Here is a 27,858-nt window from a genome sequence, read left to right as displayed (position 1 = left end):
CAGGATACGTCTAAGTGTAGAGAGTGTCAAGTGAGGTTTTCCTTCCAAATAGCTTCGTAACTGTGAGCCGGGGGAAATAGATCTAAGTCCAGCATCTACTATCTCTATTTCAGGATAATTTCTGTTAAGTCCATTCTCAATCTGATGAGCAAGGCTAGAAAAAGTCAGTTTCTCCTTCTGGACCTATTCGCCAATTTGCCCTGCGATCTTGAAATCTTTCGCCAACCTGTACTCGGCTGCACACTGCACTGCGGAACTTTGATGGTCATTTGGGACTGGCTGCTCTCAGGATCCCGAGAGGTAGCGGAGGCGGCTCCACTCGTCCCTTGGTATGCTGCTCGGAGTTCTTTTTCGTCTTTGTTCGTCTTTGCTCGCTGCTGTTAACACAGCTTCCTCAGCCTGTCGTGTTCCAGGACCTGTGCAGTGGTTGTCTGCGATGTGATCTTTAGAGTAACAGTTCTGACATACCTTCATCTTCCAGCTCTGAAGCTCTTCTGCAGGTACACTAATGTGCGTAGCGCATGCGTGATTTCCTTCAATACTGCTCTGTTACCAATAATCTAGTAGGAAATCACACACTGCCAGCAAATCGTATTATCGTGAGTGTATGTAGTTTTCACGCTATCTCCTCCTGAGTCTTCCAACGCCATCATGTTCAGGTCAGTAGAAACGCACTGTGCAGGAGTTTGACTCGAGTTGGGTGTTCGTTATGTCCTCGAGATCTTGACTGGTCTCGTTGACATGTACTCAGTCCACAGCTTCTACTCTTCTCGAACAGCAACACCTTTCCATGCGCCTGGGTTATTCAGGGGACCTAGTGCTCAGGGTTAGTTGCCTGGTCTTTAGACACCAAACGCTCGGACAATCCCACGGTCCTCCAAAATGTTACGCCCTGAATAAGGGGAAATAATCACATGAGTGATTTTGGTGTTTCCACAGCAAGCTGCTTTACTAGAATCATTTCACATTTAAATATAAACATTAACAAAACAAACAGCATTGTTACATGATAGCTTCAACAGATGAACCACCAACACAACTGCATTTCACAGGATGATTCGCCACGGGTAATGGGCTAGCCTAGCTTGACGGTTTAATCGGCGTTTAGCGCTACCTGGACAAATACCCTCTACACTTTTATCTTGAATTATTTTAACAACATACATTTTCGCAGCCTCGGACTGATCACAAACTTTTCCACTGCAGAACAACGTCATCCTACCTGAATAAGGGAGAAATAATCACATGAGTGATATTGTGGTGTTTCCACAGCAAGCTGCTTTACTGAGATGAGGAAACACTTCAATATCCCCTGAGTATAGGCACATAAGAATGACCCAGATATCTGATAGGCATCAGCAGATGAGATAATAACAATGTTCAATGCATTTTCAGCTAACACAAATAGGCGTATACAATAATAGGCTAGTGGACAAATCATTTTATTCATGAAATACAACATATCGACATAGCGTCCGACTTACAACACCACTGGATGCCGTCCGTCCAGTTGATAATTCGGGCATGTAACTAATTGTTGCGCTGGTTTCCCACGTTTAATGCGAGGAGATCCCTCCGTTCTATGTTTGACCGGAGTAGAAAAGCTAGATAAAATCTCGGACTCGATCAGGACTTCAGCAATGACGCTTCATTTCCTGTAAAACACAGGAAGTGTAATTACCACTTTAGCTCTAACAGTTCAGCATACTTTAACTGTAAAGGGGTGTCAAATTGTTGGTAGTGGTGAAGAGGTCAAGCGAAATGGCTGTATCACCTGAGTTGTAATGAAAACAGCGCCGCCTATCGTATCGGGTATGACATGCTTTCGGCCAATGATTCGAATTACTCACTGCCATGTATATTGGGATAACAGCAGATCCCCCAAAAGATAGCATAGTCCGACTAAAGCAAGATTCGAATTATACCATCATGTAAACGCACTGACTGGTGACTTTGTTCTCAGTCGCGGGATGGGATTGAAGATTCTCCCTGTTCCTTTGCACAAGATGGTGCTTGACTGTGTGCTGGTGAAAGGTGAGATAGCTGTTGGGGTGCGTCCGGCGTTACCTATTGAGGGTAGACATTTTATTTTGGGCAACGGCTTGGCTGGTAGTAGAGTTTGGACTGACGCTCCTCCCGCACAGGTGGTCACATGTTGTCCAATTGATTCTGCGTTTGACGAGAGCTCCAGAGTGTTGCCTGAGGTTTTTCCGTCCTGCGTATTTACGCGCGCTATGAGCAGGTCAGACCCTGCCATGTCATTGGTCGACACGGTGGAGGTGGGGTCGGAGGTCCCGGTTCTGTCCGGGCTTCCTGTGTCACTGTCGACGCGGCGAGGTCGTGGAGCAGCGGGGTGGGGATTCGTCTTTGAGAGAAATGTTTAAGCGCGTTTTGCCCGTTTCGGAGATGAATGGTGCAGTTCGTGGCTACTTCTTGCACAACGAGATGTTCGGAGGATGGCTTCCCATTGGTGAGGATTGTGGGGGAAATGAGGTTTTCCATCTTGTGGTGCCGACTGGGGTACGCTGTCTTGTCTCGGAGGTGGCGCATGATAGGTGTGGACACGTTGGGAGCCGGGGAGCCTTAGAGAGGTTCCGCCAGACCCTTGGGTCTCTTCTGGGTGGATTTTGTGCTGAGCTGGATGTAGGCTGGGAGGCGGGGCTTCCGTGGTTGATGTTGGCTGCGAGGGAGGCTGTACAGGAGAGTCCAGGTTTTAGCCCTAGTGAGTTGGCTTTTGGACATTCTGTGCGTGGTCCCTTGGCAGTACTGGGAGAGCGCTGTGTGGATACGAAGTTGCCGGTAGGACTGGTGGACTATGTGAATGGTTTTGAGCATCTTTTGTTTCTAGATGGTGGTGTGGCGTGGGAGAAGTTGTCTGTGTCACGAGGTGGAGTGAAGAGGTTGTATGACCGACGTGCAGAGCAACATGGGTTCGGTCCAGGAGACCAGGTTCTCGTACTTGTGGCTATTGTTAGTTCCCCTTTTCAAGCTAAGTGTACGGGTCCAGGCACGGAGAAAGCGTCTTGTCACGGGCACCGTTGCATTGAGTTCAGTACGATGACGGTGATCCGTTTGGAGATTCAGCGGGGTGGGGATTCGTCTTTGAGAGAAATGTTTAAGCGCGTTTTGCCGGATGCAGCACACCTGGTCCGAGCGCAGGAGGGCATAAAGGCTTTGATCTCACACTGTGCATGGCGCACGTTGTTCTCCTTGCAGGTGGAGTGGTGGTGGTCATGGTTTATTTTGCTGCTGGTCCCGTTGCTGTTGGTTTCCTTTGTTGTTGGTTTCCTTGGGTTTGGCTGACAACACTTACACTCCATTACACCCACATGGGCACTACTGATGTTACTGACTGCCACACTTCACTACGTTAAATAAACACTTTTCTTTGACTTAATGCTGTGTCCGCGCCATATTTGCCATGCCCTAAGAGCCGGGTTGTGACACTGGACACAATGTCATACTTCAAAAGTGAACGGGTAAGAGTTGTCTCCGGTCTTCTTCATCAGGGTGTTGTGCATGTCGGTCCGAGTGGGCTTGTGGCACTCCGGGTAGATCTGGACGTGCGCGATCCAGATGTCCTTCCTGAAGCACAGGCCCATCACGTCCAGGTCGTCGGTGCCGTACCGGAAGGCGCACGCCAGCTGCACAAACACTGTCGACACATAATTCATCATCGCTTGCATCTCTGCGACTCGATTTGGTGAGCGATTGATTGTCTTTAAGGAAAATGGGATGTGTTACCTTTCCTGCCTGCAAAATCAGCTGTGTCCAGCTTAACGACTCCATCTGTACATGTTAGAGTGCAGACGGTGTTATATTTATACACACACACACACACACACACACACACACAGAAGGAACGTACCAACTTGGTCCACTAAGGGCAGGTGGTCCACATAGTCTCTCTTCCCCAGGCACAGGGTCAGCTGTCAGAGCGAAAGAGGGGGCACAGTTCAGTGTTTTCATTTTTCATTAATTAAGAGAATATTTTTGAAATCACAACAAAGAGGACAATGAGAGAATAACTCAAGACAAATTTAATAACTGTAACTTACCCCTCCGCTTTTACTGGTCTTCTTGAAAACCCTGAAAAAACCCCAGGAGAAACAGAACTTTAATGTATTGTTCGTCAGCCATTAGTGTTATTATTATTGGACTGTTTCCTCTACACAGAGAGTTGAATGTAGCTGTAGAACTATATATGTATAGTTCTACAACTACTAGTTGACCCCCACCCCTCCTTTCTACCTCCATCTGCCTCATGGATCATGGAGGTCTGGATCGTGGTCCATGCCTACTACCAACTATTCATACACTCTGTCATATTCATTGAATGTGTTTATATAACTCTGTAATGATTCCTTCTGGTCACATGACATCTATTGCATCTGTCCATCCTGGAGAGGGATCCTCCTCTGTTCCTCTCCTGAAGGTTTCTTCCCTTTTTTCCCCTAAAAGTGTTTTTATATTTCCTTGGAGTTTTTCCTGATCCAATGTGAGGTCAAAGGTCAGGGATGTCTATGTGTACAGATTGTAAAGCCCTCTGAGGAAAATTCGTAATTTGTAATAAACTGAATTGAATATGTGCAAAAGAATTGGCAACATAGTCAATAGATTGTGCTTGTAATTGAGTTACTATCTGGATTGACATGATACTTTATTGATTAGTTTGAGACTCAAATGGTAATGTTGATCCTTTGCTGGCAGAAGGGCCAGCACAGTTTAGTTTAGTTTAGTTTATTTCGATCAGCAATAATATACAAAAATCAAAATTTCAACAAAAGAAGAAAGTGGCTGACCGAAAGGGTCAAGGCTGAAGCTATCAAGCTTATAAGTGCCCTAACCTATGTTTTCATGAAAATACTTATTTTAGAGAACCATATACATATACACATGCATACAAATTCACACAGACACACACAAACCTTAAATACTTACAAACTAATTTCAAATTCTAGGGGTTGCTGACCCAGGTCAAAGTCTGCAACTCAGGTTTTAATGTCAGTGTTTCAGTTTATTTTAGCAGAAAATATCCATTTCTCAACAAAAAAAACCTAATGTAATATTGGGTATAACACTATGAATGTTTCTTTAAGCAGGTCAAGTTGAAGTGAGAGAACAGGAAGCAAACATCTTAAAGTAAAACAATTCTGACTTTGCCATCTCTGCACGTGTTCTATTCAAAGGAAAGAAAAACAAGTGACTTTTAGTTATTCGGAAGTCATGACATGATTAGGAGGTCGGATGATAATATCATTAAGACATTGACCCTTCGTTAACTGTCTGTGCTGACTGGATTTATGTTTTACTCCCGGAGGTTAATCCTCTGCGGTAAGATTACACCATCTGTGAATGGGCTCCATGGCACACCATGATGTATAAAACACACTCAGTAGCATGCTGTAGTATTCCTGGACTTATTTGGACACTAACTTGAGCTCCCGAGTCCTAAAAAATAAGGAAAGGTCAGAGAGCTGTAAGCATTTGATTAAGTGTTGCTCATTAATGATAAACCAGGGTTAGCTAACTTCTCAAATTCCTTTCCCTTTTACCATGCGAGTTTGACTTCATTTTGACTGTTACGATTATTAAACTTGGTATCTTGGAACTTGGTAATTAAAAGCTTGATTGATTATTTGTACAATGCATGTGCATTAGCATGTGTCTTTTTATGCGTGCAGCCTCTCACTGAGCATCACTCAGGCTTAACTTGTCCATTGTCGATGCCTGCTTCATAATCCAGTTAAGCAATCAGCTGATAGCTTTTTTTGGACTACAAAGGGTTTGATAATACCAGCCGGCTAAATCACAGGGACAAACGCACAATAACATAGTCGCCACATGGCGGGGGTAGTTGTTAGGCTGATAATCCCATTTGCAGAAGCACAAACAAAAGCAATCAGGGCTCCTTTAATTTGGAACAAATCAGGTTCATATGTTTTGAGACCACTTCAAGTCAGACTTAACTTATCTCAGAGGGGTTGTGGATGTGTATGAGGTCGGCTGCGAGATACGTTGGTTGTCTTTTATTTTGAAAGAAACTGCCTTTGTTGCTTTTTGATTAATATAAAATAAATATATATATATATATATATAAGCATCTTTGAGTGTCTAGAAAAGTGCTATATGAATTCAAAATATTAGATGTTTTTGTTCGTGTTGCTTATGAAAGCATACAGACACAAAGGTGACCCACTGTGTGTTGGACCAAAAAAGACAATAGTAAACAAAAGCTTTGGCTTTACCTCTTAACTCTACAGTTTAAAATATATTTTTCTCACGGAAACAACAAACCAGATTGAACATTTGAAATGAATTGTGTTGTGTCGTAAAACAAAGGGTAAACACTACAAATATAAAGTGTCATATTTGTAGTTCCTTGTGGAGCAGTGTGGAGATTATCAGTATTCCAGTCTGATCTCAGATGAAGGTATCCTAGTCTTATTATGGTATGGATGATGGGAGCGTCTACGTCAAAGTAACACTAAGCTGTCTTTTTCAACAGTTTCCCACGAACGTGCCAGAGATTCACCCGGAGGATTCCACCGTGACCTTTGCAACTCTAAAAAGTTTTCGACAGAGCCATTAAAAAGTTTAAATCCTCCTCAAGATATTAAAGTTGTCTGTCTTCCAACTGATATTTTAGTAGTGACATAGCAGTGGTGTCTCATACAGTGCTGAATATTTTATGTAACAAAAATAAGAGCGACAGGAGCTTGTTGACAATATAATGGTTGAGATCTGTGAATACTTTTATAACACTCATACTGACACGCTGATATTTTGGGTGATCCTGATTGGCTCCTTGCTGTGGACGGTAAAATGACTCTAAATGACGATGCTGAGCACGGCACCAGCAGTGTGTCTTTTCTTTATTATATTATTCAATAGAATGAATGACAGGGAAACATCTTTACGACCATCATTTGGAGGCTCGGGGGCTCGGCGAGGATATTTAAAAAAAGTATTATTTACTAAAATGTTTTATTTATTATTCTGATATGAGTAAAGAGGGACAAAGGGACAACGGCTCTGACTTGGAATCCAGCCAGCAGAGCGACCTCCAGGACACCCACAAGGCAAAGGAGTATTCTAATGAACTCAGATGTGAGTTCACTGCAATTAAATGATAGAAGTTGTGCAGGTTAAGTGTTACGTGAGAGCTTTATACGCGTATTCCATGCTCAGGTGGCTGAACCGTACATATAAGTGATCTGGCCAAGTTAAAACAAAACATGTATAGTAGGCTCAGGTTTAATGGGAACAGGTCACACGCCTCCATACTTATTCCTGTTTCATCTGCAGTGCAATTAGTTTCCTGGAACTAGTGTGGCTTCTCTGGCTCTCAGGGGACCAATGAATCCATGACATCTGGCGAACAATATCACACACACACACACACACACACACACACACACATACATACACACACACACACACACACCTTAAAAGAAACAAAGAGTGCAACTATTTGGGACTTCTGAATGACTGGTATAAAACATTGATTGTGCTTGGATATGGTTGTGGTATCTACGTCTTATTCAAAACATGTATTACAAATATACAGATTGAAATCAAAATAGTGGAAATACTCAAAAACTTGCCGTATCAGTTTGGATTGATTGAAACTGATATTAGGAGAAGCTGACAGAGGCAAAGAAGAATAACTCATGTATACCTTAATGCATAAACTTAATGTTGACTTCTTTCATGATCTTACTGAACTATCACACAGATATTGCGATCCATTCAGCCGGCTTATAAACATGAAAGTATTCTTTTCCCTTTCATTCTTTGACAACATTTCTCCACTACTTTTTTTTAATATATATTTTTCGGCCAGTGTGTGGTGATGTTGTACCAAGTGTGTCATATTAGTAACAAACATTTCAATGTATTCATTTTATTTAAAACAAACCGTTATCAATGCAAAATGTCGCCCTCTTTGCACAGAATTGTCTGAGAATAGATAACAAGCAGATATACATGGACTACAGCCTGAAATAAAGGTGCTAGCACATGGTCAGAAAAGCTCAAGTTGGCATTGGTCCCATTTAAAGACTAAACACCCACATGGAGTGTCTCACGAGGAGGTTCAGCCAAAGGGCACAACCAGAAAAAAACTCGTATTTAGAACAGAAAGCAAATGTGCTCAAATGTTGATGCGAGGAAGTTACCGGTTTAGTTTAGCAATCATTATATAATCAGCACTAAACACAAAGCACAGACGAGGCCGACGCATCAATAGTTTAGCAGGTTGTTGGTCATAAATCAAATGGTGGTGGTTGAAGAAAGGTCAGAGAATCCCAACGCATGCAGGATTCATTCCCTGGGGACCGGATCTGAATCCATTTAACAGTCTGGACCAACATCTAGTTACTGTTGTATTCATTGAATGAGCAAGAAAGCAGGTTCAGACCTGTTCAATGTGTTTGGGTATTTCCATGAATGCAAATGTGTCAAATTCACATCACTGAAGTACAATATCAATAAAGGTGGGTGCTGTATTATACACTTATATTGTCTTTGTTTTGTACCCTGCAGCGTCAGTAATTACTTCAGTGTGTTCATATTCTCAAAGTTGTACTTGAAGACCTCAAACAATGTATTTTCTCAATCAGCATTTAAATCTGACATATTGTTTTCCGTATATCTTTTCAAACCCACACAGTCCGGATCGAGCACATTTGTTGAGTTTTTGATTGTTATACTTTTAATAAATGTTGATATTCATGTGATTGTATATTACAGGGACAACACTCTAACTCGAGTCTGCACAGCACTAACTCTATAGTGCTAAATACAGCAGTTCATCTGGTTCGCACTCACAAACTTTTGTTTGTACACAGTTTTCAAAATCACTTTAACATCCCATGAAATAACCACAACTCGTACACAGCTGTGGCACAACAGCACAACATACAGCTGTTTAACAAACACTGCACACAATGCTCCGGAACCACCACACCAAAAACGTGTGCATATTTTTGTTTTGTGCTTTTCAAACACACTCACTTGCAAAACCAAAGGAAAGGCTTAAATAGGTGTCTGTTTTAGACTTGTTAGTGAACACACACACACACATATATATATATATATATATATATATATATATATATATATATATAAGTATATATAGGTAAGACTCAGAAAGACTTCAGATGGGAAATGGAACAAGAAAGAGGGAGAAAGAAGGAGAAAGGCGTGAGGAGGATGGGGATGCGTGAGGAAGACAAAGATAACCAAGAGAAGATGAAATAAGGCTACACTTATAGATACATTCGTAATGTCGCGGAACACCATATTGTCACCCACCACTTTGGTCTGTCTCTTTTGCGAAGCCATGCGAGCCGGTGAGGTCAGAGGGACTGCCAGGGATGGATCAGGCCCTCAGAAGGTTCTTTCCAGGCTTCAAGAGGGAAAGATTAGATGTGATGTTGATGACAACATGTGGCTCCAGAGAGAGAGAGAGGCAGGCCCCTCCCCTATATTATTTGCGAATTACACAGTATCTACTAGTAGTTTCACCCTTTTTACTGTAACTCCGTAAATTACTACAATTACAGACTATTAGCCAAAAATTAATTTCATTTACCTAAAGAATTGTTATGTTCTAAAAAAAAAAAAAAAAAATATAGAAGAAAAAGAATTTCTTTCTCTTCTTTGAAGAAAATATTACTTGGTTTGAAGTCACAAACTAAATTCAAACTGTAAAGATGAAAGTTATTTTCTGTATTGGTGTTTTGATGCTCTGTTTTTTACTCTCCGTGTGTGGTGGTGAGTGTGTGAGTTACCTCAGTGAGTGTTACCTCAGTGTTGCCTGCATAGTGCTTGTTGCAGTTTGAGCGTGTGCTTGAGCCATGTGTTAAGAGTTGTGTTGTTGTGTTGCTTGGAATGGGTTTTTGCAGGCGATGTGAACTGTTGACTGTTACAGAAGGTGTAGACTGTGGTTAGAGTGGAGATTTGCACATTGTAGTTAACAGTTGTGCCCACTGTCGTTTAGCAATCGGAAAAAACTGTAATGTTTATTTAATGCTAAACAGTGTTCAGGGGTTTTAATACCCCACACAGAACACCTTGGAGTGGTTCTGGTGAAGCTGTTTATCCTCTCAGCAGGAGGCTGGAGGTTATACAGAGAGTGGGAGGAGGGCGGGCGCTTTTCAATGGGGGGGGGGGGGGGGTTACCTGTTTGCTCCGAGGCCCCCTAAATGCACCATGATTGCCGTTTATGTCAAAAGAGGATCCAGAGGTGGTTTATGATCCAATGAGAGAACAGGCTTGTGTGTACTCTGGACCCTCATCCTGGAATATGTGGCAGAATAATTAAAAACTCAAACAACTGATACCACTTTCTGCTTTTAAATGCAACATGAAAGAAATGGAGGCAGGTTCCCAAACATGTAACTATTTCTTTAATTAACTTGATTATGTTATTGTCTCTAAACATTTAGTTTCTTTTAACTTGTCTTGTTCTGTTTTTGTTTGTTTGTAACTATGTGTTTCTAATGTTGCTGCCTGTCTTGGCCAGGTCACCATTGCAAAACAGATTTGTAATCTCAAAGGGACTCACCTGGTTAAATAAAGTTTTACATTTTAAAATAAACATTAGTTTCGAGCGCCACCTAGCGGATCCAGTGAAATGACCCAACAGCCACTATCTCTCTTTTTCTGGTCCGACCAGTGCTCAGTGTCTCTCCGTTTAGCAATCACACACAAGAGGCATAAAGTCATATTGCAGTTGAGAAAAGGTAAGACAACTTATTATAATATAGGCAGGGGAGTCATACTGCTTAAATATGACTATTGTGAAATCATAAAGAACATCAGATGAAAGAATCGTGTATCGGCCCGTTGGAGTGCCGCTGACCACAAGATGGACATGTGTGCGGCGGTGGAGTGACACGCTTCTGGTTTTAACGCCAGGTGGAACGCACCCTCCCTCCCGGTCCAGAGGACAGTTGCGTCTGCGGAGGTGCGCGCACTCAGCAGCGTGCCGCCGCTCGGGTCGCCCGGACACTGCGGTGGAGGACCGGTACCTTTGCCATCGCTGCGGCTGCTCGCTCCCGGCACTGTGCACGTCCCGGCTGCGGACTTCCCGAGCCCTGGAGAGAGAGAGAGAGCAGGGGAGCAGGGAAGAGCCGAACGCGCCATGGCCGAGTCCAACCCGCTGCGGGGGTTCCCCCGTCTGCGCCGGGCTGCGGTAAGCTGCGCCTGGAGGTCGGGGAGGTGGGAAGGTGGGAAGCTTTAAACGGGGCGGAGAGGATACTGCAGCTGAGAGAGAGAGTGAGCGTGAGAGTGAGAGAGAGAGAGAGTGAGAGAGAGAGAGGCGAGCGGCTCTTAAGACAGTTAAGTACTGCGACACAGAGGCTGGATGATGTGCTCCTAGGACAGCGCACACTGCAGGAGATATTAATAAGAGACTGGACAGAGTCAGATGGCAGTTACATGTTTAGAGGCTGTGTGCAGGACAGGCCAATGACACACGTGTTCTGAGTGTGTGTGTGTGTGTGTGTGTGTGTGTGTCTGTTACTGCAGATATACAGAGTTGCATGTGTCTCTCAGCGATGGCACTGCAGTCAGTAGCCTGCAGTTACTGTGGAGTGCCTTCAAGTTATCCACTCTTATGTAACAGATTTGGGAATGAATGTGAAGTACTTGATCCCCACAATATAAGTGTGTGTGTGTGTGTGTGGGATGCAATAATCCAATAATATCGTGCATGGCTGCTTGTTGGAGCCGCTTCATATTGACGACTTGACTTTGGGCCAAAAAGCTCCTGTATAAAAACCTATAGGCTATAAAAAGCATAGGCCTATCGGTGAGCTGGTGAGACAGCTGTGTGTATCTGTTGTAAGGTCAGCAGTTCAACAGTCTGGTTGTGATTATTACAACACTGAGGACACAGTGCACTTTCCATGCCTGGTGGACCAGTTGACAACGGTGGAAGAGGCTAAAGGACGTTTCCCTCCTTGTGATTGATAATTCCGTAGGTTATATTGCATCTTTGTGAACTGTGCGAACACGTGGAGTGAACTGTAGGTATTTTGTGGGAGAGTCGAGGAGATGGGGCTGCAAGCAGGTGAGGAAAGAGTCATCATCGCAATTAGGACGCTAGATTGCACTAAAATACACGACTAATACACTCAGTGGTCATAAAGCTTGGAAAACATTCAACTGGAGATAAATGGAAGTTTTAAGATGTACACTACCGTTCAAAAGTTTGGGGTCACTGAGAAATGTCTTTATTTTTCAAAGAAAATCACTGTTTTTTCAATAAAGATAACATTAATCAAAAATACACTCTATACATTGTTAATGTGGTAAATGACTCTTCTAGGTGGAAACGTCTGGTTTCTAATGAAATATCTCCATAGGTGTATAGAGGCCCATTTCCATCAACTATCACTCCAGTGTTCTAATGGTACATTGTGTTTGCTAATCGCCTTAGAAGACTAATGTCTGATTAGAAAACCCTTGTGCAATTATGTTAGCACAGCTGAAAACAGTTATGCTGGTGATATAAACTATACAACTGGCCTTCCTTTGAGCTTGAAGTTTGAAGAACAAAATGAATACTTCAAATATTAATCATTATTTCTAACCTTGTCAATGTCTTGACTATATTTTCTATTCAATTTTCAATTCATTTGATAAATAAAAGTGAGTTTTCATGGAAGACACGAAATTGTCTGGATGACCCCAAACTTTTGAACGGTAGTGTATCTATATGTCTTATCATCATATATACAGAGAGAGAGAGAGAGTGAGGGATGGTAAAGGGAGGGCATGGGAAGCACTTTATCAGGAAGAAGAGTGACGAAGAAGCAGAGCCAGCAGGAGGAGCTCCCTGACTGACACGGAGAGATGCTGATGGGCTTTGCTCGATCGCATGACTGTCAACACTTCTGACTGTCTATCCGACTCCTCTCATCCTGGTCTCCTCTGCCCAAATATGGGGATGTGGTGGAGGATACAGCCACACAAAAAGTCAGTTTAGCACATTGCAAAGCTGACATGAGCACATTTCCCCTCGAATCATTCGTGGTACATTAGTGCTGCTAAATGTTCCGTCTAGTCTAAATGTGATTTATATATGTGGCCTAATGTGTTTTGAATTACTTCTATCTTCCATCCTTTGTCCTATTTTCTATCAGCTAATAATACATAGCTGAATACCAGACTGCACTTTCTTTTTCAGACCTCATTTCCAGGAAATCTGCATTTGGTGTTGGTGCTCCGCCCCACCGACTTGTTTAGCTCCGCCCCCAGTCCGTCTTCAAGCACTGACCTGGGCTTCCGCTTCAGCCAGGATGACTTCCTGTTGAAGATGCCGGTGAGGAAGAGGTTTACACTTCTCTACACCGCAGACAACGGTCCATTTTGAGAAACAGTAGATGCTCTTCTCTCATTTCCTCTGCCTGCATGCTGCACACACCGTTGTCCTGATGCATTGTGGTCCTGTGACTTTAGTTGTTGATGCTGCAGTCGGTCGGTGACCTGCTGCGATACATCGACGAGAACCACCTGACGACAGACTTCACGGCGAAAGTGGAGTACTGCCAGAGTGACTGGGTCGTCCTCCGCACGGTACACACCATCCAACCCGTCACTGCGTTGGATATAAAGAGTTAAAGATCGATAAGCTTTAAAAGATGAGCTCTTCTTACAGGCCGAGTGTGTTACGTCTGGCTAAAACCGCTCAATTTGACAAACCTATTGTCATTAGAAATGTTTGTCTGTGTGTGCGTTTGTGCGTGTGTGTGTCTCTGTGTGCGCGTGTGTTTGTCTGTGTGTCTGTGTGTGTGTGTCTATGCGTGTGTGTGCATGTGTGTGTGCATGTGTGTGTGTGTCTGTGTGTCTGTGTGCATGTGTGTGTGTTCATGTGTGTGTGTGTCTGTGTGCATCTGTGTGTGTGCGTGCATGTGTGTCTCTGTTTGTGTGTGTGTGTGTCTGTTTGTGTGTGTCTGTGTGTGTGCACGTGTGTCTGTTTGTGTGCGTGCGCGTGTGTCTGTGTCTATGTGTGTGCATGTGTGTGTCTCTGTGTGTGTGTGTGTGTGCATGTGTGTGTGTATGTGTGTCTGTGTGTGTATGTGTGTCTGTGTGTGTGTGTCTCTGTGTGTGTGTGTGTGTGTGTGTGTGTGTGTCTGTGTGTGTGTGTGTCTATGTGTGTGTGTGTGTGTATGTGTGTGTGTGTGTGTGTGTATGTGTGTGTGCGTGTGTGTGTGTGTGTCTATGTGTGTGTCTGTGTGTGTGTGTGTGTGTGTGTGTGTGTGTGTGTATGTGTGTGTATGTGTGTGTGTGTGTGTACATGTGTGTGTGTGTATGTGTGTGTGTGTGTGTGTGTGTGTGTGTGTGTGTGTGTGTGTGTGTGTGTGTGTGTGTGTGTGTGTGTGTGTGTGTGTGTGTCTATGTGTGTGTGTGTGTGTGTGTGTGTGTGTGTGTGTGTGTGTGTGTGTGTGTGTGTGCAGGCCATTGAGACCTTTGCGGTGACAGTGAAGGAGATCGCTCAGCTGCTGCAGAGCTTCGGTTCGGAGCTTTCGGAGACCGACCTTCCGGATGAAGCCAACGCCATCGAGTCCCTGCTGCACTCCCACACACACCGATACAGACAGATGAAGGTTCCTTCTCTCTTGCCTCTCTCACTCTGTATCTCTGTGTCTCTCCTTTTTAATTTTTCTCTGATTTCATTTCGTCTTTTAATTTTTCGTCTGCCGTGATATTTCAGGACGATATCCGGAGCGTGCAGAAAGAAGGTCGGCTGCTGCTGTCCAACCTGGAGACCGTCAAGGCCTCCAAGAGAGATGTGGAGGAGGAGCGCGACCTCAAATCAGACATGGGCACAGTTCAAAGGTACACACACCTTTTAGAGAGAGGCCTTTGGCACAAGAAGTAGAGATGGTCGTGAGAGAAGGATGAAGAGACGAGAGGACTCAGAAGACAGCTGGTGTGAGCGTCTGTGGGTCGTGTGTGTTTTCAGACTCCTGGCTCAGCTCAGAGACATGGAGGAGGCGTTCGATGGCTTCTTTGAGAAACACCACCTGAAGATGCAGCAGTACCTCCAGCTGCTGCACTATGAAATGAGATTTCAGCAGGTGGGGCGGTTGGCGTCTGTTACATGAACTCTGACTGGATGTTGCGCTGCTGTGAAGATTGACTCTGTGTGTGTGTGTGTGTGTGTGGTTGTGTTTGTGTAGATGGAGGAGGCACTGGAGAACATCGGTGTCCAGGAGATGGACATTGCCTCTGTGGGAACCACGGTGGTTCTGACAGAACAGCTGCTGACGGACCTGGAGATGCTGGACACACGCGCTCAGGTCACAAACTAAGTCGCACAAGAAGCACACAAGGACAGTTTGAGGTGATGTCAGTCTGGTCGTGAGTGAAGGGAAAGGACCTTTAAATGAAAAGTGTTAAAGAACATGAGAATATCAACACATCATTATCCTTTTATGTTGTGGTACGTAATATGATTTAAATGCCTCAATCTTGCAGGAATAACTCCCGACACACAGATATGAGTCAGCATTTTTTGCACTTGTGGTTCATTTTTAATGGATTTTTCGTGAGTGTAAGATTATTCCACCTCGTTGTGTTTACTCACGCTCATATGGCGTGGTGGAGTCAGTTTATAATATTAGCATTTTTAAAAAATCTGAAGATATTCTTTCTGAACCAAACGTTAGAAGTAATTTAACCTTTTTTTTTGCTTATTTTCCGCGATAATCCAGAATCCAATTGAAAAATCCTCTCGCCTTTTAGTTTCGTGCACCAGTACGCTGCTAACTGTGTTAGTTTACACTAAAGTGTCCTTTCCGCCGCCCTCTATTGGTCCTGTGACCATGATTGTTGCATTAGGAAACCTCAACTTGTGCATGAACATTAAATCCGGATGAACATCACTTTAAACCTTTACGTGTGTGTGTGTGTATGTGTGTGTGTGTGTATGTGTGTGTGTGTGTGTGTGTGTTCGTGGCTTAGGAGGAGATGGCCCGCGCCCAGGTGGCGATCCTGTACGGCCACCAGTTGGCCGCCAACCACCATTACGCCCTGTCGCTCATCATCCAGCGCTGCAACGAGCTGCGATATCGCTGTGACATCATCACCGCTGCCATACGCACAAAGCGGGCCTCGCTCAGCCGAGCACGAGACCTGCTGCTCCGTCTGGAAGAGGTGACGTTGTCCCGGCACAAAGTCAGAATTACTGATGCAAAAAAAACGTGAACGAATCATTTATTGCTGTGTATTTTGTTTTTGCGGGCTCTTTTTTGACCCTCCATGGTCTGATTCCTCTATTTTCAATGCGAGTTTCCGCAAAAGCACACATGTGTTGTATGCTGCATGTTTGTTTCAATATTAATATATAAGAGAACAAAATAATTCACACAAATGTAGGTGTGAAATGTCACCAAATCTGCATCATCTTATATTTCGGCCCCTGAATGACAGCTATCGTTTTGTTTGTGTGTTGGTATGACATAAGGGGTTGAAATTGTTCAATATCCTCAAGTGAACCTTTTCTTTAATCTTTGTATTAATCGCATTGAAAAATGTGCCTCGCCTCGATTACATTATTATTATTATCTTTATTTATACAGTGAAAACATAAATGTCCCAATTTGTAGTCCATCTGTAGTCCCTCGACAGACCATAACAAACATAAAACAATAACAAACAGTACAGGATAAGACCCACTACACCAGTACCTGTGGTAAGAAGAACACACAATACACACAATGCGAAGCTACAGTACAGGACATTAAAAGTAAGTAACACATACTATTAAACCTAAGTAATGCGAGCCATAATAAATGTCCTCAATGAGTACAGCGCTGACCGGCTTTCAACTGATTTTTTAGATCATTTTTAAAAGTGCTGATGGAGCTGCAGCTCTTCATCACGCCCAGCAGGCTGTTGCACTGATGTGTGGCTTTAACAGAAAATGATGATTGGCCAAATGGAACGGTGCCGCGGCGCTGTTCTGCTGGAGTGGAGGAGGGGCCAAACCATTTAGAATGTTATAGACCACGCACACATTTAAAATAGTCTCAAATTCACACAGCTCAGCAGATTGTCTTTTTTTTCAGTATCGGCTTTATGTCTAACGTTTGAAGAGTTGCTTTATGAATGTGTCTCCTTGTGTGGCGTGCTTCGTTTCTGTGTGTGCAGGCCCTTCGGTGGTGTGATGATGGCGCCTACATCCTGGCCAGTCAGATGGTGGACAAGTTCCAGACCAGAGAGGGAGCTCAGGAGGCACTGGAGTACCTGAGCTGTCACCAGGAGAGGGCGCCATCAGCACTGAAAAACACCCACGACATTCTCAGCCTGGAGTTTGAAGCCATACTCACCCCGCAGCTGCAGGTAACCCACCGCGACTGAACGCACGAGACGATCCGCAACTCTGCTCAACTCGACGCCTCTTTTATTTCTAGTTCCAAATTACCATGGTAACAGAGAAGCTGAACGCGGTGCAGTCCATGATCAGAAACAGAGAGCAGTGTCTGAAAAAGTTGGCGGACGTACAAGTCAGACCCGTTCAGCTGGTGGCCCCCAGGCCGGAACCTGACCAGCGCTGCAAGTCACCCCTCTTCTCCCCCAAACATGGTACGACCCCCCCTCGCCTGCTCCTTCTGCCATCCCATAGCTGTTTTCCCACACTTATGTTGGTGTGCATTTGATATCACGGTTTGATTCTGTCTACTATCTTGCGTTGACTAGGATGGTATCATGAGTTGTCTTAACTTCACTCCCTATGAGCCCCTCTTCTCCTCTCACCTGCACTGCTTTTGACATTCAGCGCCATGTTTTGTTTTCTATTGCATAACTCATGTGCAGTATTATTTATGCATCTGTGATTCTCCCCACAGGTGTAGACTTCAATGTCCTGAACACCAAGTTCTCTTTTGACTTGCTACCTGGCAAAAGAGCTGCGAGGAGGAACAACAGCCAACGCAAGGTGTGTGTGTGTGTGTGTGTGTGTTTTAAGTTAACTATATAACAAATTGCTATTTAATTTTGGACATACATTCGTGGTCCTCGGAGGATGAATCGTAATGAGTTGGGTGATGCACTGATGTTTCCTGTAGCACCAATATGAGGTTCACTTTGGTGTTTTAGAGTGAATTGTCTCAATAACTATTAGAAAAGATAAGATATTCGTTTATTAGTCCCGCAGTGGGGACAGTTATGGGATTACAGCAGCACAGGTGTGGTTGTTTTACATTTCACACACATGCATGCACACTTTAGGACTGATTGTAAGAACTAATCCTTGTCTTCAAGCGCTAACATCCAGTCAAAACTTAAATTCGTCCAATAATGTGGTATTTTGGTTTATGGTTGCACACCTGCAAAACTAATGATATTCCTTCCTGTGTTTTCTGTTAATTATCAAATGTTAGCAAGCGAAACATTTTTTTATTTAATGTGTGTTTTGTTAGATCGAGGTAATGCACGACTTCCAAGGCAACCGCAGCTGTCTGTACGGCTCCACCACGGACACGGAATCGGAGGCAGAAGACAATCCAGAGCAGCTCACGCGGTACGCAGTCGTTCACCTGTCACACACGATACTTTTACTTTAGTTTTCCACTGTATTTGTATTACCTCTTTTTTTTGTGCATCGTTTCTTTTTCTCCTGTTTTTCTCAACACGTCTCTCTTTTTCACTTTTACTAGCCATATTATGAAGGAGCTGATAGCGACAGAGAGGATATATGTGGACGAGCTGCTCTCTGTCCTTCTGGTGAGTTGATTATTGATTATCTTTTTTTTGTGTGCTTCATGTGTTCAAGTTCTCTGGTTTTCATCTCCTCTCCTCTCCTCCTGTCTCCTCTCCTCTCGTCTCCTCAGGGCTACAGGGCAGAAATGGAGGACCCATCCATGTCTAATCTTCTTCCTTCAGCTCTTTGCAGCCAGAAGGACGTTCTCTTCGGCAACATGCCAGAGATTTACCAGTTCCACAGCAGGCAACGCACGCACACACACACACACACACACACACACACACACAAGCTGTCACAGAGTTGTCCTTGTCCCGTCTTTTCATGCAAATCCAATATCTGTTCATCTTCCTCTCCATTTAGGATCTTCCTCCAAGATTTGCAGGGTTGCCTGGAGACACCAGAGAGGGTGGGGACTTGCTTCCTGCAACGGGTAAAGAAAAAATTCGGAGAAACATTGAAACTTCATGTGAAATTATATGACATATTACATCAAATATTACGTATGTGTGTGTGTGTGTTTGTGTGAGCAGAAAGAGAAGTTCAAGGTGTATGAGCGTTACTGCCAGAACAAGCCTTGCTCCGAGTTGCTATGGAGACAGTGCTCTGAATCGCCCTTCTTCAAGGTAGTTACATTTCATAATATTGCTGATTCATGATTCCACTCATTGTCACATGCCGATGGTCTTAAAGTCAGTCATTGTTGACGGCAGACTCAATCTTAAAGCTGTTGTGTGTTTTCCCGTTATGCCTCGTTCATTCATCACATTCTCTCGTTCTCACTCTGCAGGAATGCCAGAAGAAGCTGGACCACAAGCTGGGTCTGGACTCTTACCTCCTCAAACCAGTCCAACGTCTCACCAAGTACCAGCTGCTCCTCAAGGTTTGGTACATCTAAGTCAGTCAGTGATGGAGCGTCCTGCAGCGACGCAGCTCACACGATGGCGTGTTTAACCTTGCCTGTTCCTGTTTCTCCAGTTTTTTTGATTCGATTCATGCCTTTGGCCCAATTTTGTTCAATTTTCCAGTAATCCTTTATATTTCCTTTATATTTATATTATTTACTTGGGGGAATATGACCCCAGCTATTTAAAATCTCAGAAAAATATTAAAATTAAAATTTTTTTTTTAGTTTTTCCAAGTTTAAGTTTTTGTTTTTGTGTTTTTTGTTGAAGAACACGAAACATTGACAACATTCGGGGGTGTCAAATTGAACAAGGAGCAGGAGGGTTAAAATTGTCAAATCAAAAAATGACCAAAGAAGGGTTAAATGAATATGTCAAAATGACCAAGGCGGCAGGAGAGTAAATATTGAATCGGGTCAAAAATGACCGAAAAAACAAGGAGGGTTAAATATTGAATCGGGTCAAAATGACCCGAAGGCAACAGGAGGGTTAAGAGATTGTTTTGAGTTGGTCCATCATGACACCGTATCAAGCATCGAGTGACTCTTGATTGGCAGTTTTGGTCCTAATGAGACCAAGCGTACATGTGGCACACCTACATTGACATGTGCATGTTAAAATGCTGGTGTATGGATTTATTAAAGACAACCATATTGGCGACAAGAAGAGTCGGCAGTCATGCTAGCTAAACGCTGACACACTTGTTTACCATGAGAGTTTATAATTATAGACCTGTTGGACTTTGACGATGGCACGAGAGGAAAAGTGAAGGGATCAGCAAAGTGATTGCAGTTCATCTTGGCGGGGTCACGGTGATACATCCAACAGTTGCAATATTTCACTTAGATTAATTAAGTGGACTGCAATCAGCTGGACAAAGAGCAAGCAATCCAGACATGCACAGTGAGGTCGACGGATAAGAACACTTTCCTTGAACGGGCACAGACGCATATTGACAGCATCCATGCCTGCAGACTTGATCAGTTGATCAGAAGAGCAACGACCTGTCATCATGTGTCTCCGTCCTGGGTCAGGAGCTGTTGAGGCACTGCACGGAGGAGCGATACCGCTGTGGACTCCAGCAGGCTCTGGACTCCATGCTGGAGCTGCTCAAGTCTGTCAACGACTCCATGCACCAGATCGCCATCACTGGATACCAGGTACCCGCCAGGCCAGTCAAGAGATCAGACAGAGCGGGCAGTTTAAAACATCTTTATTTCATTCAATTCAAAAGTTTTTGTTTTTTTAGCCCAATATCACAAATTAAGAATTTGCCTCAGAGGGCTTTACAATCTGTACACATACGGCATCCCTGTCCCAGGATCTCACATCGGATCAGGGAATACTCTCAAGAAATAGAAAACACCCTTCACGGTGCCATGGCAGGAGGCATCAGATACAGCCAGGTCCAATGGACCCTATGAGACGTGAAGTCACAAGGACTCTGGGGAGGAAGCAGAGTTAGAAATGTGTGATGGAGAGATGAAAATGCATCCATAAGGAGAGAGAGAAGAGGAGAGAGGTGCTCAGTGTATCCTAAAACGGCCCCCAGCAGCCTAGAAACCTATAGCAGCATATCTAAAGGCTGGACTAGGCAAACCTGATTCAGCCCTAACTATAAGCATTTAGATTGCTTAATCTTATTTTCCAAATACCTTTTATATTCCTCTACCTGCAGGCTTTAATTAAATTCCAAGTAACTGGCTTTATGTGCTGAAATTGTCAACGTGATGGATGGAAACACACCATTTCATTTAGTGTTTCAGTCTGCTCAGGAAATATGATTTTCTTTACCTCGGTATATTCACTCTAAGCATAAATTCAAATTTGACTCTGTCACGGTTTTACCCAATTTGGAGAAAGTTGACAAATTATTCTTTTGTCCGACATGCTCTCTCTTTTTGTATTAGTTTTTCGTAGAACTGCAGCGCGGCGTTCACACCTGTTGTGTTCAGTGCGATGCATTTCTGACATGTCGGTTCGGTTCATCCGTGTCTTTCCGGCCCACCGGTCTCTCCCAGGGGGACCTCAGCCAGCTGGGCCGAGTGGTGATGCAGGGAGGCTTCAGCGTGTGGATCAGCCATAAGAGGGCAGCGGTGCGAATGAAGGAGCTGGCCAGGTTCAAACCCATGCAGAGGCATCTCTTCCTTTACGACTTTGCTCTGCTCTTCTGCAAGCGCAGAGACGAGGACAATCACGAGAGGACGCCCTTCTACAGCTTCAAATCCTGCCTCAGAGTAACAATTTATAATAAACTCACTTCATTAGGTACACCGAGCTACATCCAATTCAATCCAATTCAACAGCTCTCCAAGAAATCCTACTTTTATGAAGCTTATCGTGACTTTTTGTTGAATTGTACTGCATATTATCGTTAAACATGGTGTAATAAATAATAAGAGTCAGTGAGGATGACGGGTGATCGGCAAATCTGGTTACTTTTCTATCTTTCTGTAGATGAGTGCAGTGGGAATCACAGAAAATGTGAAAGGAGATGTGAAGAAATTTGAAATCTGGTACAGTGGCAGAGAAGTAGTGTACGTAGTACAGGTATTTGATCTTTTTATTTCTATTTTCTATCTCTATTTTTAGTGTTTCAGTGTGTGTACCTTTAGCTAATTCCCTCAAACCTCTCTTGGTTATTGTGTGTGTGTGTGTGTGTGTGTGTGTGTGTGTGTGTGTGTTTGTCTAGGCTCCCACACTAGAGGTCAAGGTTTCCTGGCTGACAGAGATTCGAAAAATTCTGATTAACCATCAGAAACCGTGTCAAGGTTTCTATGAATGCAATTCATTCATTCATTGACATGACTTCTTCTATCTTTGAAATGCCCGATTCCATTTGAGTTTTAACTTGTATATTTTACTTGTAGCTCTGACAATACATCTGCTAATATGTCTTTGTCTTCTGTCCCTTCTCCTTTTCCCAGATGAGGCTCCTTCTCTTCCTCTTTCAGACAACCCCCTTTCCGACAGGTGACTCTCTCTGCATGCCCTCCCATTAATCCTCTTGTCAGTTGATGACCTCCTGGTGGGTGGTGGTGGGGATGGGTCAACTCACTTTAAACCCTGTTTCAGAAATTAATTTAAACTTCCTCCATTAAGGTAGATGCTTCTCTCACATATAGTGTTCATGATAGAAATAACATTTCTGAAATAACCCCTCTGAAATAACCCCTCCATTTCACCCACATGTTGTTATTTCTTTACGAACAAAGCGTCATGATGTTATGTATGCAGCGTGTTTAAGTTATTTGTATGTGTGCAGTGTGCCTCTGTGATGTATTGGCATCTTTTTCATTACCCTTGAGAACTACGTTTTTCAGTACTGATGGCTTTAAGATTGTCCATGGTGCTGCATGTCACCAGTGCACTCACATCTTACCAGGATGCTCAAAGAGCTCTTATGTGTGTGTCAGCAAATGAACAAACATTGTTGGAACTCTCTCCAAGGTTTTCCAAGATCCGACAGTCTGATGCTTGTTAGTCATTGAACACATTGGTTCTCAAGGAAAGTGTCAACATGGAGCTTAACAGGGTGTTGGTGGGGATGTCTGTGTGTGTTTGTGGAGTTATTTGTAGGAGAAACTAATGTTTACTGATAGCATGCTAGCATGTCATACAGTTGATAAATGGTGGAGTCTTATGAGCTTCACAATTATCATTGCGTAGGGAAATCATCAACATTGTTTTTTGGAGGTCAAATATAAATGAGAAGATCAAAACCAATATTCCATTGATCCTTCGAACAAGTATTTGTTGTGTGGCCAAAGCCCGATAGCTCATTCCTTTGTGCCGTTGATCTCCTTTGACTAAAAACTATTCAAAATACATCAATCAGTTGCACTGTTGCACTGTTGGGCAAACTAATTCTATTTAGCCAATCCCACATCCACTAACTGCTGCCTAAATACATTAATGGTGAAATAAACTGAATCTGTTTCATTCACTAATTGAGAGATATGTGTCCAGAACCACAGGGCCCATCTATTTGTGGGTATTACAGAGCCTTTTCGAATAATAAACTGCATCTATGTGACCCATTTAAAAAGATGTTCATCTAGCTTGGGACAAGAGAAGTCCAAAGGTTCTGAGAGATGGACTAACACATCTTGGTTTTAGTCTTTTCCTGAGGTTTGTTGACAATTATAAATCATGCAAGTCATAACCTGAAGGTTGATACTCTCACAAAGACTCAGTTCAGTTGTCAAAGGATATGAGCACGGGCTAATCATATTCAGGGAATGTTTTGTGATATTTATGATTCTTACTCACAAATACAGGAGAAGATACTATGAATGTCACTTTTTGAATGATTTGTGTCCATGATAAACACGTGGTCACATAGCATTTGTAAGTATTTTGACAATAGCAATCGGATAGGATTGGAACACACGTGGTCATTTCAATAATATAAAAGAAAATGACGGTGATGGTTGTTAGTTGTAATGGTGAAAACACGCATCAATTGGCCGTAAAGCGTTGTTGCTCGTGAGCTGGTCCTTCTCCGGAGCGGGAGTGAGGCGCATGGACCGTTAGACTCTGCCTCAGTGGGTCCGCAGCCAGAAGTTTAGTTTATACTGAGGTTAGCCATCTTCAACGGTCTCAATGACAGTACTCATGAAAATATCCGTCACTCTAACGATCCTGTGACATTGATTTGAATGTGAATGCCCATTCTAGTGCTATTTTATTTTAATTATTTCTACTTGAATTAGCAAGCATTCATCTACTTAAAGCCACACTGTGCATTATTTACAAATGATATGTAATCAAGGCTGTCTTTGTGCAGAAAACTGTGTACTCAAAGTAATATTTCCATATATTTCAGCGATCTCTGACATTATTGATGGCTGTGTTATAAACTCAAACACGACTCAGAATCAGATGCTGAAATATATGTGATTGTGAACTTAATTGAATGCTGTTTTAATTTACAGAATGCGAATGAGCTCGTTTTGTGACACCGTGGATATTGTTGTTGTTGTTTTTGTTGTTTTGTTTGTCATGGTCGTCTCTTGTTCCAATGGTGATGCGGTTTAGTGCGTCAGAGATGTGTGTGTCGTGGGGCGGAGCGTCGGTGGGAGGCTGCTCAGCGTGTCTCCCTGTTCCTCACAGCTCCTCCACAACAAGTTACCCCCACAGACAACGGGAGGAGGAGTCAATCGACACAAGCCCCGCCCACACGGAACCCATCGTTCACTCACCTCGACGCAGTGAGTTGCTGGGACAGATTACCCACAAGAATACAACACATCACTTTATTACATTGTAGTACACGAATTTACACTAATTACTTGCCACACTTTCCTTTGAAAAGCTTCTGCTCTTCGAAAGACTTTCTGGTCCCTCTTTCTTGAGAGAGATGTTACGTGATGTCTCTCAGGGAAACAAACTTCAATATAGGATACGTAAAACATGATAACATGCTAGTAACCTACAATAGAGAATCATGAACGTTTAACACTTTGATGGCATTGATTTCATTTTATTTTTTGACAGATTTTGGGAGAATTGCCAGCTGGTTATAGATATGTGTAGCCCTGAACCTTTCCAATGACTCAACCATTAACAGTAGTGTCATTGGGAGTGTATAGGGCTTTACTTAAAAGTTAACACACTGTTCTTTGTATTTCCTGAAGGATAATTTAGTACGTCCTGGAAAATAAAAACACATCTTTGTCACAGGTGTCATTTCTCACAGTGGATACACATAGATCGTGGAATATTATTGATTCAAAAGTGTCTAGCTCTACCGTTGTTGGTCGTCTAAGCCGTCTTGTCACCTGCAGCTTGGCCTGTTCCTGCCCACTCAGTGGCCATATGTGAGGGTCTAGAGGACTGGGGTGCAGCTACGGAACTCTCCAACTTAACAGACTCAGACGAGGAGGATCAGCCGTCCCCCCTGGTGAGACTTTATTAGTCATAATAACAGATCGTACTGGAGAAATGATATGATATCACGAATTTACAAAGATTATAAGCCTTGCAGCTATAACAGCTATTTATAGACCACAACGGGTGCTATTGGCAAGTCTTGCCTGAACCCCAGTGAGCTGATGACCACCAGCTTAGTGGGAAAACACAGAGCCAAAATACTTCTGGGATGAGGGCTACCAGTCTAAATCCTAAATCGGTCAGACATTGCCAGTTGGATGGCAATGGAACCAATCTATTCATATAAATAGATATAGGACTGCTGTGCATGTGGGAAAGTATCAACACGCACCTTTCTCCTGCGTTGTAATTGTCTTTCTTCTGTTCCAGGTGGTGGGCAGGTACAGGGTCATGGTCGAGAGCAGCATGGCCAGCACTGATGACATCATCTTTAACTGCGGCGATGTCATCGAGCTACTGCATAAGGAATTGTCAGGAATGTGGTAAAATAGGCTATTTGTTTCAGAAATGTGTATTACACTTAATCTTCAATTAAGTTGCAAACAAACCTGGAGATGAAAATACAAAATGAATTCCTGTTAAAATGTACATGAATCTGTTGTTTTTACGTGTGTAATGGCAGGATGGTGAGGAATGTAAGTCGTGGGGAAGAAGGGCGTGTTCTACCCGAGGACCTGCACAGGATTCTGGGAGAGACCTGCTAAGAGCCAATCAGAACAGAGGATAGATGACACGCACAGATTCACATGTGCGACAGACTCATGTGACACTGCAGAGATGTTCAGCAGAAGAAGAACATCACCTGCACATTTTACTCTTCCAACCACTGGGACATTTTCCCCTCAGAAGGCTGTACAATTCAGAACTGACCTCAGAAGACTAACAATGCAAAGCACATATGTGGGACCTTGTTTTCTTTAGCTATTTTTTTCCACCAGTAGATTATTTTGGATTTGGCATTATAACTAAAGACGTTGAAGTTTTGTTGTACACGTTTTATCATTTCTATTTTCTTATAAAATACGACGGAAGTCATGGATATGCCTCTCGACATATCAATAATGTTTGTGTGCCAAACAGCTCAGATAATTATTGTGCACAGCAGCCTGCTACATCACTATAAATGCATGTTGCAAATCGCCATGGTTACTCCGCCTCTTATAGGCAAAAACAGACAGTTAGCATCTTCTTGGTTAATGTACAGGACTGGAAAAAAACAAGGGAAGAAAAGAATATCCAGCAGTAGTAAGTCCAGGTCTCCTCGTTCATATCAGCCACAGTGGATTTGTTTACAATTTTCTGTTTTACTTTTGCTGCAGTTGATATATTTTTTTAATTGTTGTAAAAAAAAATCTTCTAAATTTGTTATTTTAGATTGGGGAGAATTCTGCAACTCTTCTATGAAATGAATCTTGTCCTCCTGCAGCTGTTATTGCCACTGAGATGAGATGCGCTTTATGTCTCTGTTCGCTGCTCTGCATGGACACACACATCTCATGCCCGATGCTTTATTTGTGTCCGTACTGCTAGTTTAACATGGGAATTATGAGTAGGAACAGGTAGTAATAGGTACGCAATGATAAATAAGTGTAGAATTTGAATTGCCAGATGAACTATTACAATTACATCGTAGATTACTACATGTATAATATGGACTTTCAATTTAGGGAAATGATTTAATTAGAAAGAAAATATTCACAGTTTTATAGTTAAATCATGAACAGCTATTCCCTTAACTGTGAATATGTACATCAATTTAACGTTCATCTAAATGGTAAAACATTTTTGAACAGTTAGATGTTGGCACTCATCTATCAAGTGACTGAAGTTACATTACTTTCCTCCCCAATTGTTGCATATCTGGATTATTATTAAAATCTCGCGAAATTAAACTATAGATTAATTTAAACACTGAATATGGTTTATTCTTACACACAGTGGGGACACTTGATAGCGAGTGCCGGACGGTCTAAATAAGGTGTGACCAATGAAACTCATTAATGAGTAACATTTTACCATGTTTTATTTATTTAACGTCCACCCAAAACAGGCTATACACTATAATCAGGTGTGTTAATGGTCAGGCTACAATATGTTTTTTCCACATTACCTTTAACTGGCGATTGCTGCTTTTGCTCATTTTGCACTTTTTTATATTTTGAATCAATGAATGTGAAAGCTTGTATTATGCCTATTTTCCTAAATATAACACAGGGTTATTAGATTTCATTCAACATGACTGCTGTGATTTCTTCCCAATACAACATGCTGTAGCTTATTGACAGCCTCAAAAAGGAAACGCAGGTGTTTTCAATTATCTTGCCTGATTAGACCTCC

General features: G+C 42.9%; 1 protein-coding gene across 4 annotated transcripts; it reads left to right on the top strand.

Annotated features, from left to right (window-relative positions):
• The first annotated feature begins 10,706 nt into the window (after positions 1 to 10,706).
• LOC130210592 (proto-oncogene DBL) lies at positions 10,707 to 27,755 on the top strand. Of its 4 annotated transcripts, none has more exons than XM_056441049.1 (27): positions 10,707 to 10,751; positions 10,927 to 11,203; positions 13,202 to 13,336; positions 13,474 to 13,590; positions 14,472 to 14,621; positions 14,729 to 14,853; positions 14,981 to 15,095; positions 15,198 to 15,317; positions 15,982 to 16,173; positions 17,170 to 17,361; positions 17,433 to 17,604; positions 17,868 to 17,956; positions 18,441 to 18,541; positions 18,678 to 18,744; positions 18,852 to 18,967; positions 19,085 to 19,154; positions 19,255 to 19,347; positions 19,512 to 19,604; positions 20,661 to 20,786; positions 21,648 to 21,863; positions 22,084 to 22,176; positions 22,319 to 22,397; positions 22,554 to 22,599; positions 24,742 to 24,839; positions 25,416 to 25,531; positions 25,891 to 26,003; positions 26,144 to 27,755. In XM_056441049.1, the coding sequence occupies exons 2-27, from the start codon at positions 11,153 to 11,155 to the stop codon at positions 26,223 to 26,225; spliced, it is 2,967 nt and encodes a 988-aa protein (XP_056297024.1). In that variant the 5' UTR covers positions 10,707 to 10,751; positions 10,927 to 11,152; the 3' UTR covers positions 26,226 to 27,755. The 4 variants fall into 4 exon arrangements, with proteins under 4 accessions (XP_056297024.1, XP_056297015.1, XP_056297007.1 ...); XM_056441040.1 differs by having other exon boundaries at positions 24,667 to 24,839; positions 25,891 to 26,000; XM_056441032.1 differs by having other exon boundaries at positions 24,667 to 24,839.
• The last annotated feature ends 103 nt before the right edge of the window (positions 27,756 to 27,858 follow it).

This window comes from Pseudoliparis swirei, chromosome 3, assembly GCF_029220125.1.
Source record: "Pseudoliparis swirei isolate HS2019 ecotype Mariana Trench chromosome 3, NWPU_hadal_v1, whole genome shotgun sequence".
Taxonomy (NCBI): domain Eukaryota; kingdom Metazoa; phylum Chordata; class Actinopteri; order Perciformes; family Liparidae; genus Pseudoliparis; species Pseudoliparis swirei.
Note: the sequence above shows the minus strand (reverse complement) of the source record. Positions and strands in the feature narration are given on the sequence as shown.